This window comes from Tiliqua scincoides, chromosome 10 (genome assembly GCF_035046505.1).
Source record: "Tiliqua scincoides isolate rTilSci1 chromosome 10, rTilSci1.hap2, whole genome shotgun sequence".
NCBI lineage: Eukaryota > Metazoa > Chordata > Lepidosauria > Squamata > Scincidae > Tiliqua > Tiliqua scincoides.
The window spans coordinates 5,104,943-5,118,187 of record NC_089830.1 but is presented as its reverse complement, the minus strand read 5'-3'; the positions used below and the strand labels follow the sequence as shown (position 1 = coordinate 5,118,187).

Below are 13,245 nucleotides of genomic sequence, written 5' to 3'. Positions count from 1 at the left end.
GAATCTGCCTCTGTATTTTTCTGCATTGATTCGAGGGAGAGGGGTGGAGGGTTGAGCACTTTATCATATTTAAGCAATCCTCAGCTAGTTGCCAACAAAAACATGACAACAACGACAACCCAAACTCCTCCCTTTGTCTAATTTCTGCAGAAATTCTGGGTTAAGAGAAATGACACATAGTTTTATCCTCACTGACTTGTTTTGGCTCGCTGAAGTGATAAATCTGCTCGGAAAGAGAAAGCCGTTTTTTAAAAGGGAGATAGTCAACAAATTCATCTCTCTTCCCTTAGCAGGAAAAATGCAATTTAAATTCAGAGTAAGGTCTCTGGGAGAGATCCCTAGACTTCCATTCCAATTCCAGCTGTTGGAGTTTTCCATGAAGCAAAAGTGAAGGGTTGTGTCTTTTCCAGTTAGTCTACAAGAACGTTAATTTGTTTAGATTTCTGTCCAAAATCAACTGCTGTCTCTGAAAACCGGAGCTGGTTATTTAGGAACCAAATCCTGTTGAGATGCTTAAAAGCTGATTTAGACAAAGTGAGATCTAGCATGGGATCTTCTCCAGGCCAGCCCATCAGGAAGGCTTCCAGCTGATCCCTGAAACCACCTCTGTGGTCTTCATGTGGGAGTGCTAAAGCAACATTCTCAGGGCCTATCTACATTGGGAAGGACCCACGGGGGGAGAGTCTGCCAAGGGGCCCTGAAACCCAGCTGCTATTATTTTTCCCTTAAACATTAAAACTGAAAAATAACTTGGAGAAAACAAGCATTATCTGTCTGCTCCTTCCTTAACCATGATGTGCTTGTTGAGACCCAAGCCCTAGACCTGTGATTTTCAACCAGTGTGCCATGAAAGGCCTGCAGGTGAGCCATGGGAGTTTGGAGCACAGTGGTTTAAAATTGCTGAAAAATTCTTCCTCTGCTGGCAGAGACAATCCATTAATATAGACAGTTGCCCTAGAAGCAGAGCCACAGAAATTGGAAGAGTCTCTCAGAAGTGACATCACAAGAGGCAAAGACCATAGGGGTCAGTGTGCCATGTTAAGAAAAACATTGAAAATCACTGCCCTAGACCTCTCTGTTGGGGACTTCACAGACTCTGGATCATTTGAACAGGTGGTCTGATGGCTTCTAAGGGCCAAATCCTATCTAATTTTCCTGTGCCGGTGCAGCCATGCCAATGGGGCATGAGCTGTATCCTGTGGTGGAGGGGCAGTCACAGAGGCCACCTCAAGATACGAGAACATTTGTTCCCTTACCTCAGGGCTCCACTGTGACTGCACCGGTGCTCGAACGTTGTTTAGGACTGGGACTGAAATTTGCCAAACCTGTGGTGGAATTATCTGAAGAGAGAAAACCCTCTTAGGACGAGGTGGAGACATCCGCTTTCATCACCTATCTCAAGGGTGAAATTGTAGAACTGGAAAAGGTGCGTAAGAGAGCCCCCCCCAAAACACTCTGCAGTGTGAAGCACCTTTCTTATGAGGAAAGGCTGCAACATCTGGGGTGTTTTGGTTAAGAAAAGATGATGGATGGCATGATAAGGGTGATGAAGGAGGCACGCTGGAGGTATATGAAACAATGACTGTTTCATATTGGGGAGGAGCAAAGCAATGAGCTTGTCTCCCTCTCTCCTAATACAGCAGTATTTGCATTCTTGTCGGGGTAGGGTTTGGGACCAGAGCATGGATGAAAGTCAAAAATTGATGAATGGCAGCGCATAGCCTTATTTAGCTTGCAAATTTATTTTGGCCAGCAAAAAGCATAAATAACTATCAGCCCAATCCTATGCATGTCTACTCCCAAGTAACTCCCATTATAGTCAATGGGGTTTTCTCCCAGGAAAGTGTGGATGGGATTGGGCTGTATATCAGTGTTTCTCAAACCGTGGGTTGGGACCCACTAGCTGGGTCGTGAGCCAATTTCAGGTGGGTCCCCATTCATTTCAATATTTTATTTTTAATACATTAGACTTAATACTACCGTCTGACTGCATTTGAGGAAATGTTACAGACCTGTCCTTTTAACAGGCTACTATGTCTATGCTTTTAACAATGATAATCAATGGGACTTACTCCTGGGTCAGGTAGGATCACAGCCTAGGACTGCTAAAAATTTTCCTGCTTGATGATGTCACTTCCGGTCATGACATCACTTCCGGTGGGTCCTGACAGATTCTCATTCTAAAGAGTGGGTTCCAGTGCTAAATGTGTGAGAATCAATGAACTATATAACATATGCGAATGTGTGAGAAACCTAAATAAAGAGGAAAAAATGGAAAATAAAGGTAAGAACGTTGATGCATATTGTGGGAGGTTGGTTGAAATCAGACAAAAGAGAAAAGCACATGGATGAAATTTGAAATGTGATATAATCGAAAATTATAATCTCAGATTTGGGGGGAAATGTATCTAGTTTCTTCCAGAGAAGTTGGGCTGCTTCTCATGATGCTAATTGCCAAACAGGTACAATTGCCTGGCAGGACAGCCATCGTTTTGTCCCAGCTGTCTTACTTCTGCAGCTTGCTGCGGGGTCCAGGAGTCACTGGCTTCATCTTCCTGGCTCATTCTCTCCACATCAGAGTCTAGCATGAGACAGTCTCCATCTCCTCCTGCAGAGAAGACAGATGTGTCTTCTGCAACGACAGAGAGATCCAGGTTACAAGATGAGCTGGAGGCTCTACAAATACTCAATTACCCTGCCAAAGTGTGTTGCTTCCAGTTCTGTTCCTTGCACTGGAGAGCGAGCCCCCCTTCTTTTCCCTAGAGGAGTAGATATTAAATTCTTATGACCATAGTAAGTACTTTCCTTAGCATGATTTATTTCAGTTCTGCTACAAAGAAGCCTCCGAATACAAGAAGTTCTTACCTTTTCTGTAACTGCAGCTGGACCTTCCAAGCCTTTCTTTTCCTGTTTATCAGGTTTTTGTGGCTCTTGCCTTGTGTTACAAGCTACTGATGAGAGGTTTAGCTATTCCAGCTATCCCTCTTTAGCAACTGCAGCGGCATAGCTAGAAGGGGGGGCAAAGCACTAAGTTTTGCAGGCAGCCTCACTGCGGCATGCAAGCTGTCATTCTGGACGGGGGATCAGGAGGATCGCATCGCTGCCTCTCCTGCAAGGAGTTACTGTGGCTCAAACTCTCCCAGAGAGTTTGAGAATCGCTGCACTACACCATCCTGTCTCTCTAAAATGTTTCTATTTTTGAACAGGGGTGCCCAAACCCCGGCCGTGGGGCCACTTGTGGCCCTCGAGGACTCCCAATCTGGCCCTCAGGGAGCCCCCAGTCTCCAATGAGCCTCTGACCCTCCGGAGACTTGCTGGAGCACACGCTGGCCTGATGCACCTGCTCTCAGCCAACTGTTTGACCTCTCGTGTGAGCTGTGGGATGAGGGCTCCCTCCACTGCTTGCTGTTTCACATCTGTGATGCAGCATCAACAGCAAAGGAAAGGCTGGCCTTGCTTTGTGCAGGGCCTTTTATAGGCCTTGAGCTATTCCATGACCTTCATTCATTCATATAAGTTCCATCTCTAATATATTTTATTTAAATTTATTCAAATTTGAAATGTAAATTAATTCTTTTTTTCCCCCCCAGCCCCTGACACAGTGTCAGAGAGATGATGTGGCCCTCCTGCCAAAAAGTTTGGACACCCCTGTTTTAGAATGATGACTTACAGTCTTAGACAGGCTCTGTCCATCTCCTTTTTTTAAATTAAGTACCACTTTTGGGAGTCCCACTGCTACCATCAGAAACAGTGGCTGTGCAAGGAGTGGGTGGCTTGTCCTGCAGCAAGGAAGAAGGTTCTTCATTTGCTACTTCCTCCTGATCTCTCCTTCCCCAAACTATGCCTCCAATGAAGAATCAGGCACTTAGAAAATGAAAGCAGAGTGATCGCACCCTGCCTCCTAAAAACCGGAAGTGGGGCGTGATCGCTCCACTTTCACTTTTTAAGCTTCCAGGAGCCCTGTGGATGGTCATGCAGGACTCCCTGCGCCCCTAGGAGGCGGCTGCAGGGACTGGTAAGTAAATGCCAGTCCCTGCACCCCCTTAGCGATGCAATCCTGGGGATCATGTCACTGCCTGCCCCTTAAGGGGGCAGAGACTAGGGCCCTCAGGCTGATCCCCTGTGATGCCCTACTTTCAGAAACCCTGGTGTAGTGGTTTGGAGGTTGGATCACAGCACAATCCTATGCATGTCTGCTCAAAAATAAGTTTCATTGTATTCAGTGAGTCTTATGGTGAACTCGTGCAAGGAAAGCGCCCTACAGGTAGACCACAGCTGCGATACAAGGACATCTGCAAGAGGGATCTGAAGGCCTTAGGAGTGGACCTCAACAGGTGGGAAACCCTGGCCTCTGAGCGGCCCGCTTGGAGGCAGGCTGTGCAGCATGGCCTTTCCCAGTTTGAAGAGACACTTGGCCAACAGACTGAGGCTAAGAGGCAAAGAAGGAAGGCCCACAGCCAGGGAGACAGACCAGGGACAGACTGCACTCGCTCCCAGTGTGGAAGGGATTGTCACTCCCGAATCGGCCTTTTCAGCCACACTAGACGCTGTTCCAGAACCAGCATTCAGAGCGCGATACCAGAGTCTTTCGAGACTGAAGGTTGCCAACATGACTCCCAGGAAATTGTGTATGTGATTCTAGCCTTGGACCTGGAAAACCCAGGTTCAAATCCCCACTCAGTCATGAAGCTTGCTAGGTGACCTGGGGCCAGTCACTCTCTCTTACCTGTCTCCCAGGGTTGTTGTGAGGACAGAAAGAGGAAAGTAGCTACATACACCACCCTGAGTTCATTGGAGAAAGGGCGGTATAAAAAATGTGCAAAATAAACAAACAGCCTTGAGTGCTGGGTTAAAAAGTTGATATGGTATACAAATGTAGCCAATAAATCACACAGAGAATGCTGTTTGGTGACTGTGGCCCTCATCCTACCCACTGCACAATGAAGGCAGAATCCAAGCTGCATCTGCTACTGCCTGGCAGGGGAAGCGAACAATGGGCTCGTCACAGGCCCCTGAGGATAGCAGCAGCACTAGCAGGAACCCTGGAGAGAGGCATCAACCTCATGTCCCCCCAGCATCTTTCCCAGCTGTCCCAAGAATGTAGCTGTGTGTATTGAATTGCATAATCTGCTGGAAGTGATGAGCTTTTGGACTGGAATGCAGGGTACAGCTCTATGCAATAACTCAGGAGTGATATGCAGGTATATTCTCCTTCTGCTTCTGAAATCCCGTGAACACCAGCAGGATAGGAAATGTGGGTAGCTGACAAGGTCTCTCTGCCTCATATGCCTTCCCCCATATTCTCTTTGCTCATCCCTTTTTCTTGATGTCCTGTCTTTGGGGGAAAAAAAATTGTATCTACCCTCATCTCCAGCACAACAATGGAGCCTAGACCCAAAGAGTTGGCAACCTTCAGTCTCAAAAGACTCTGGTATTGCGCTGTGAAAGGTGGTTCTGGAACAGCGTCTAGAGTGGCTGAAAAAGCCAATTCGGGAGTAACAATCCCTTCCACACCGGGAGCAAGTGCAGTCTGTCCCTGGTCTGTCTCCCCGGCTGTGGGCCTTCCTTCTTTGCCTCTTAGAGTGTTGGCCAAGTGTCTCTTCAAACTGGGAAAGGCCATGCTGCACAGCCTGCCTCCAAGCGGGCTGCTCAGAGGCCAGGGTTTCCCACCTGTTGAGGTCCACTCCTAAGGCCTTCAGATCCCTCTTGCAGATGTCCTTGTATTGCAGCTGTGGTCCACCTGTAGGACGCTTTCCTTGCATGAGTTCTCCATAGAGGAGCTCGGTCATGTCGTGAGAATGGATGATGGCTGGAGCCTAGACCCAAGCTCAATGTAAATAGACAGACTCTGCAGGGAAAACAACAAACTACCCAGCATAAAGGTACCCAACAAAGTGCCTGATATTGGTTTTTCCACTAGTCCATTTAGCTTGGTTTCGTCTGCATCAGAAGTCTTCAACCTTTTTTGTGCCATGACCCCAATAAATAAATAAAAAGTATGAGCCTGGAGACTTAGCACTGTCGATACCACTCCCCTCCTGAGACCCTATCCACCAGCCCCGGCCCCTAACCTTCCAGCACTGTTCAATACCGTAACAAATATTGTTATTAGAGAGAATAGAAAAGGTTAGCATGAAGGTTAGTGAAAGCTGCTTTAGCTCAACCGCTAAAATGGTTGGTTGGCAACCTTCAGTCTCGAAAGAGTATGGTATAAGCTTACAGCACCCGGTATTCCCAGGCGGTCTCCCATCCAAGTACTAACCAGGCCTGGCTCTGCTTAGCTTCCCAGATCAGATGAGATTGGGCATGTAAGAACTTGAGCAAGAGGACACCATCTCCTTGTACCTGAAGAGGTACATCAGACGCCTCCCCCTTTACCTGGCGGTGCTCTAGTGCAGAGGTCTTCAACCTTTCTCATTCCTGTAAGTTGGCATGACCCCACAACGGACCCTTCAGCCCAGCAGTGACTGTTCTCAGGTACCCATGCCTGCAGCAGGGGGCTCTGACAACTCCCTTTCTCCCCATATCAACATCCATGTGTTCTGTGTTGGAATCTGGCAGAGTCCAGCCCCCCCCCTCAAGACCTGTATCTTCAAACATGGACCCAGCCTTCAAAGAAATGGGAAGTTATGGCACTCTTGTTCAAGAAACCAAGCACCAAGAAAAAGCAGAATACCTGCAAGCCAGAAGTTTCACACCTGTCTGCGGGAAGAACAAAGCTAAGGTGAGGAGGCAGGCACTTGGGTGGCCAAGTCACATCAGCGGTATGTGCGTCAACAGGGGGTTCAGGCCAACTGGGTCTTGGGGAGTTTCCCAAGGGAGGAAATGCAAAACCTCAAGATCTGATGTGGGACATCTGGTGCAAAAGTAGGGTGGCTGCCAGCACCATCTTGTCTTGTGGTAAATGGGCATCGTGCTGTGGGCCTGCTCTATGTCCAACCATATACCACCTACAGCCGCAGCTTTCATCCTTGCCCAAAGGAACCAGAGCAATAGTTTTGCAGCTGCCTCCTCCTTGGTGCTGGCTGCTGGAAGGGCCAGGCTGCTGAGAAAAGAGGTGGGCTGTTGCCCACCACAGCTCAGGCTTGGGGAGAGTGGGAGGAGGCTGGCACACATATGGAGAGGCCTTGATAGTGGTGGCCCCAGCAGTGGGGTTGCTATGGGGTATAGGGGTGTGGGCCTCACCGGGTGGCATGTATGGGGAAGGAGGTCTGGTCTACAGGGTAGAGCCTCTGCTAGCTTTGAAGATAACATCAGAAGGTTGCCAGTTCAAGGACACCGGCAGCTCCCTGAACGACTGAGAATGGCGAGACCTTGAAGCAGCTGACAAAGCAGAACTGAGTGATTCCACCTGCTCTTGCTGTGAGCAAGAAGCGTCTTGGCTGCCCTCCATGTGAGAGATGGAGCTGCTTGTCAGCCTGTGTGGGAGAGCTGGAGGCCAGAAGTGGGACCAAACCAGGAAGATCCATTCTGAAATGTTGTTGGTTCTTGAAAGAGAGAACCTTTATGAGTGTAAAAATTCCCTTGAGGGATTTAGAAATGCCTGCCTATGTAAACCGCCTTGAATAAAGTCAGAGGAGTAATTTGATGACCAGAAAGGTGGTATATAAATACCTAGTTGTTGTTGTTGTTATTATTATTATTATTATTAATGCTACTACTTGCCAAAATTTTTAAAATCTGGATATTTTCAAATAATGCCATCATGTTATACATCAATCTATGTGTAACTTCATGTAGAACACAATGAAACAGACTGCATCGAAATATCTCTATTTTATCAAAAGTTATAGCCAAAAAACCAGCAGGGGTGGGGCAATTGTGCATTGCCCTGCTCACTGCCTGGGGCATTGCCCTGCTCACTGCATAGGAGGAGGGCCATCATGGGGGCGATGCTCTGGCTTCCTGTACTATGTTGGCAACCTCCAGTCTCGAAAGACTCTTGTATCACGCTCTGAATGGTGGTTCTGGAACAGCGTCTAGTGTGGCTGAAAAGGCCGATTTGGGAGTGACAATCCCTTCCACACTGGGAGCAAGTGCAGTCTGTCCCTGGTCTGTCTCCCTGGCTATGGGCCTTCCTTCTTTGCCTCTTAGCCTCAGACTATTGGCCAAGTGTCTCTTCAAACTGGGAAAGGCCATGCTGCACAGCCTGCCTCCAAGCGGGCCGCTCAGAGGCCAGGGTTTCCCACTTGTTGAGGTCCACTCCTAAGGCCTTCAGATCCCTCTTGCAGATGTCCTTGTATCGCAGCTGTGCTCTACCTGTAGGGCGCTTTCCTTGCACGAGTTCTCCATAGAGGAGATCCTCTATGGACACGTGGCTTCATGGCCTCCTGTACCTGGTGATGTAAACCCTAGTGATGTCACTGGTCCCCCAGAAAGGCACCATATACATTGTGGGTAGGGGGCAACAGGCTCTGCTTCAGATAGGAGAGCTGGGGTGTGTTTCACACTGAGCAGGTTCAACCTCAACATGAGGGATGCAAACCTGCAGGCACTGTGTTTTGCAAGTTCATGGGTGCTTTGTGTGTCCTAATGGTGAGCAAGAAAGCACTGGAGCTTGTCTTAAGCAACTGCAGAAATGCAGTGGGGGGGACAAGCTACAAGTGGGGGAGGCACGTACCTCTCGTGACCCAGCTTGGTTGATTTACACGTGTAATGTGTGAATGCCACTGCAGCAGTCCCAGATTTTCCTGCAGACAGACACTGCGATTCAGGTTACAACCCTAGCCACACTTAGCTGGGAGTAAGCCCCCTTGACTTTTATGGGAACTAGACCTGCCCAGGATTGGGCTCTCAGTCCCTGACACGTGCATCAAGCGGGGGATCCAACCACCCTCTGGCCAACAGCTTGCTGGGGGGGTCCTATGTAGTTTTGACGCGTGGCTCTCCAAAGCCACAGGAGGCATGGGGGGGGTTGGTTCACGTGTCTCCCCCTTCCCCAAGACCGCTGCTCACTCTTCCACCTCTCCAAGCCGAAGCATCTCCAGCCAATCCGGGCAGGGGAGGGCTCTGAGCAGCCAATAACCGCGCGGCTAGGGGGGCACCTCCATCCAGTACTAAACAAAATGAGCGGGGGGGGGGGAAGCTGTGTGCCTGAGTGGCAGCTCCAGAGCCCAATCGGTGGGGCTTGGCTGGACCCAGCAGCCCAATAGCAGGAGGAGAGGGGGAAGCAGAAGCTCTCTCCCAGGTAGCCAGCTTGGGGGGGGGGAAGCGTGCCCTCCCACCCTCTGGGGAGGAGCCTCAGCAGCTGAGCTGGGGGTGTGGCCTGCGCTTGGGGGGCTGGGCTAGCTGTCGCAGTCCGAGAGGCTCTGCGGAGGGGGCAGTGGCTGGTGGGGGGAGCTGATGCTCGCCGGCTCTGCAAGTGCATGAAGGGCGGTGGGGGAGGACGGCGCTGCCGCCCGGGGACAGCCGGCCTGGAGGGGGCTGCAGCAGCCCTTCCCCCCCCTCCTCGCGCAGCCTCCTCCTCCTCCCCCCGCCCGGGCACCGCGCTCTGCCGGCTGTAAGTGGCCAGGCCGGGAGGGGCGCGGCGGAGTCCGCCTCCCTGCACAGGCGCCCCCGCCGGCCGGGCAGCGGAGCCTGGACGGGAGCCCGGCACCGGCACTGGGCATCCCCATCGCCGCGGGATGCCGCGCAGCGCCCGTCCCCGCCCGGGAAGGGAAAGTTGCGCAGGGGGCTGAGATGCCCCCCTGGAGCGGCCCCCGCCCGAACCGAGGCTGCCACCCCCGCCGCGCTTTCCCGGGAGTAAGTCCCACTGACCACCATGGGACTCGAGTCTGAGTAGACCCGGGGCTGTGGAGCTGCCCGTCCCGTCGCGGCTGCTGCAGGAGGAGGCGGTGGAGGCGCGCCCGGGGCCCCGCCCGCCGCCGCCCGCCTGGAGGGCGCCCATGGCCGGGCGCGGGCTGCTGCTGCCGTCGCGGCGCTGCGCTCGCAACCCCCAGAACTGCTGCATCACCAGCCCGTCCGGAGCGCAGCCCCTGCCCTGCTGCCGTCCTCTGCGCACTTTCCGGGGAGCAAGCCTCGTTGGACGTCGTGGACTTACTTCTGAGTAGACCCGCCTAGGACTGGGCTGCGGGAGAGCCGAGGGACACCATCCTGGGCACACTTTCCGGGGAGCAAGCCTCGCTGGAAATCATGGGGCTTACTTCTGTGTAGACCCGCCGCGACTGGGCTGCGGGAGAGCCGAGGCTACCATCCTGTGCATACTTAACTGGGAACGAGGCCCATTGGACATGATGACACTTACATCTGAGTAGACCGCCCTGGGACTGGGCTGCGAGAGATCCGGGACGTCCCTGCCTGGCTGGCTGGCTGGCGACACGCGTGTGTGTGTTGCGTGCGCGCACAGGGGGCAGGAAGGGGGAGGAGGGAAGGAGGGAGGGGGGCGGCGGCTGCCGCCACCGGGGCGGCTCTTCTCGCCCAGCGAGTCCTCACTTCTCTCCGCCCGCGGTGCAGCTCCTCTGCGCCCGCCTGGAACTTCTGCTGCGCCTGGAGCAGCCCGCCCGGGACACGTGTCTCCGCCTGGAACTTCTGCTGCCCGGACGTCTGAAGCTGTCTACCAGGGACACGTGTCTCCGCTGGAAACTTCTGCTGCCTGCACATCTGGAGCAGCTGCCCGGGACGCGCGTCTCCGCCTGGATCTTCTGCTGCCTGCACGTCTGAAGCTGTCTACCGGGGACACGTGTCTCCGCTGGAAACTTCTGCTGCCTGAGGCCCGCCTACCCGGGACACGCGTCTCCGCCTGGAACTTCTATTGCTGTTGCTCGTGCGTCTGAAGCCAGGGCACGTGTTTCCGCCTGGACCTTCGGGAGCCGCCCGCCCGGGACACGTGTCAGCGCCTGGAACTTCGGCGGCCCGCACATCTGAAGCCGCCCGACACGTGTCTGGAGCGCCGATGCTGCTGCCGCGGAAGGTGCCGGGCTGGCCGTGGGCGCCGGCGGGGCTGCGGCTGCCGCAGAAGTTCCTGGTGCTGCTGCTGCTGTCGGGGCTGCTGACGCTCTGCTTCGGCGCCCTCTTCCTCCTGCCCGACTCCTCCCGGCTCCGCCGCCTGCTGCTGCCCCGCCGCGGGGAGCCCGACGGCCCCCGCGGCCTCCCGACGCCCCCGGGCGCCCCCCGCGCCGCCAGCCCGCCGCCCGCGCCGCCCGCCCCGCGGCCTCGCCGCCGGCGCCCCCCGGCCGCGCCCAGGAGCCCCCCGCCCACGCCCCCCGGGCAGACGGGCGCCCCCCCGCGCTTCGACCGCGACGCCTTCCTGCGCAGGCTGCGCCACCCGCTGCTGGGCAGGCGGAGGGGCGGCACCGAGGACCCCGAGACCCGCGCCCGCCGCCTCAAGGTCCGCGAGGTGAGTCTCCCGCTCTGGGACCCTGGGAGCGCTTTCCCGCGAGGAAGCCCTAAGGCTGCCCTAAGGGCATCCTGCTGAGTGGACACGCATAGGATGGGGCTCTTGGGCTGCAGTCCTAGCCACGCTTTTCTGGGGGTAAGCCCCATTGACTTATAAGGGGCATACTTCTGAGTAGGCATGCGTAGGATGGGGCTCTTAGGCTGCCGTCCTATCCACACTTTCCTGGGAGTAAGCCCCATGGGCTGTAATGGGCATACTGCTGAGTGGACACGCATAGGATGGGGTTCTTTGGCGACAATCCTTTCCACGCTTTCCTGGGAGTAAGCCCCATTGACTTATAAAGGGGCTTACTTCTGAGCAGATGTGTGTAGGATGGGGCTCTTAGGCTGCAATCCTATCCACACTTTCCTGGGAGTAAGCCCCATTGACTTATAAAGGGGCGTGCTTCTGAGTAGACATGCATGGGATGGGGCTCTTAGGCTACAATCCTATCCTCGCTTTCCTGGGTGTAAGCCCCATTAGCTGTAATGGAGTTGCTGTCCCCCTGTAAGGCTACAATCCTATCCACACTTTCCTGGGGATAAACCTCATTGGCTGTAATGAGGCATATTTCTGAGATATGCATGGGATTGTGCTTTTAGTATGCGATCCTATGCACAACTCTCTGGGGGCAAGTTCCTTTGCATTCAATGAGGGGATGTCTAGGATCCCAGCCTTTGCCCACTGCTGCCCTGGATCCCTTCCCAGGACTCCTCCACCCATGATCTCCACTTCCTCCTTAGGATCGTGGGGCAGTGGCTTTAGAGCCCAATCCTATGAGTGTCTACTCAGAAGTCCCATTATAGTCAATGGGGCTTACTCCCAGGAAAGTGTGAATAGGTTTGTAGTCTTACAGGGGGGCAGCAGCTCCTTGCCCCAAGGAGCTTGCAATCTTAATGCTACTTCTGCCCAACATTGCATATATGCAACAGGAACCACATGTGATGTCCAGAGGAAGGGGAAGAGGGTGGGGGATTTTTGGTTAGTGGCTTTCAGCTTTGCTGGAGAGTTGATCCTAAATCTCTCTCTCCCCCCCCCCATCCATATCTGATAAGAATGGTAAGAAAAAGGTACTCTGCACATTTCAGGTGTGCATGTCTCTGCTGGGGGTTGAACCTTGACATACTAAGAACAGTTTCAGGACTGAATTGGGGTTCAGATTTGATTTTATTGTTTGATTGATTGAATTTGTAATCTGCCCCCCCCCCATGGGCACCCAGATTTTAGCTCTATGCTCAGCTTTTTATTTCTGTGTATGTGTGTAAAAAGTCCTCTCCATAAATCTCTTCTCCCCCCCTCCCCACCTCTGGGTGTATTCAATCCAGAATAGCCAGTATTACTGCCTGGTGCTGTGCTGATGTCTCCTTCATTGGATCAGAGTTCCTCACTCTGTCCTGTCCAAGCATCGCGTGGGGCAGAGCAGCAGCGTGTGATTAAATTAAATTAGAGACGAATACAGGTTCATTCAGGCGCCTTCTCGCATTACAGTGGTCACAGGAGCCTCTGCAGACCTGCCTTGGGTGCCTGCTGCAAAACCCAGCTTTTGGGCTGGAAGGAGCGACCTCTTCTTGAAGCCGAGGAAGCACATTGCTGGAGAAGCCAGGCGTGTGTGCTTTTGTGGGCAGGTGTGAGGCTGACAAAAGTGCACCCTTCAGAGGCTGGGGGTTCAGCCAGGTCTTGCAATATGGGCTGGTCAAAAGCGGGAATTGGCTCTGAAAGAGTCTGTAATTGGAGTTAAAGCCACCGTGAGTGTGCCCCCTGTGCACCCAGGTGGCTTGTCTGCTCTTGCTCCTGTTCTCTTATGTGCCCCCCCCCACACTTCCTTGGGTCACCCCAGTTTGGGGCCCATTAATCCTTCAGTTGCCCCCTCA

The 13,245-nt window shown here is 53.2% G+C and overlaps 1 protein-coding gene and 1 long non-coding RNA gene across 2 annotated transcripts in view; one reads left to right on the top strand and one right to left on the bottom strand.

The window, feature by feature from the left end:
- Positions 1-2,349: 2,349 nt before the first annotated feature.
- On the bottom strand, positions 2,350-11,088 carry LOC136661294 (uncharacterized). Its single transcript, XR_010794934.1, has 2 exons — positions 10,244-11,088; positions 2,350-2,632 (listed from the first exon to the last, which is right to left on the bottom strand). It is a non-coding gene; the product is annotated as an uncharacterized lncRNA (long non-coding RNA).
- The window catches only part of MAN1C1 (mannosidase alpha class 1C member 1), a 156,724-nt gene continuing 152,797 nt past the window's right edge, over positions 9,319-13,245 (top strand). Inside the window, exon 1 of the mRNA XM_066638414.1 lies at positions 9,319-11,335. Coding sequence (XP_066494511.1) covers positions 10,892-11,335 — 444 coding nt within the window. The 5' untranslated portion in view covers positions 9,319-10,891. The remainder of the gene's footprint in view (positions 11,336-13,245) is intronic.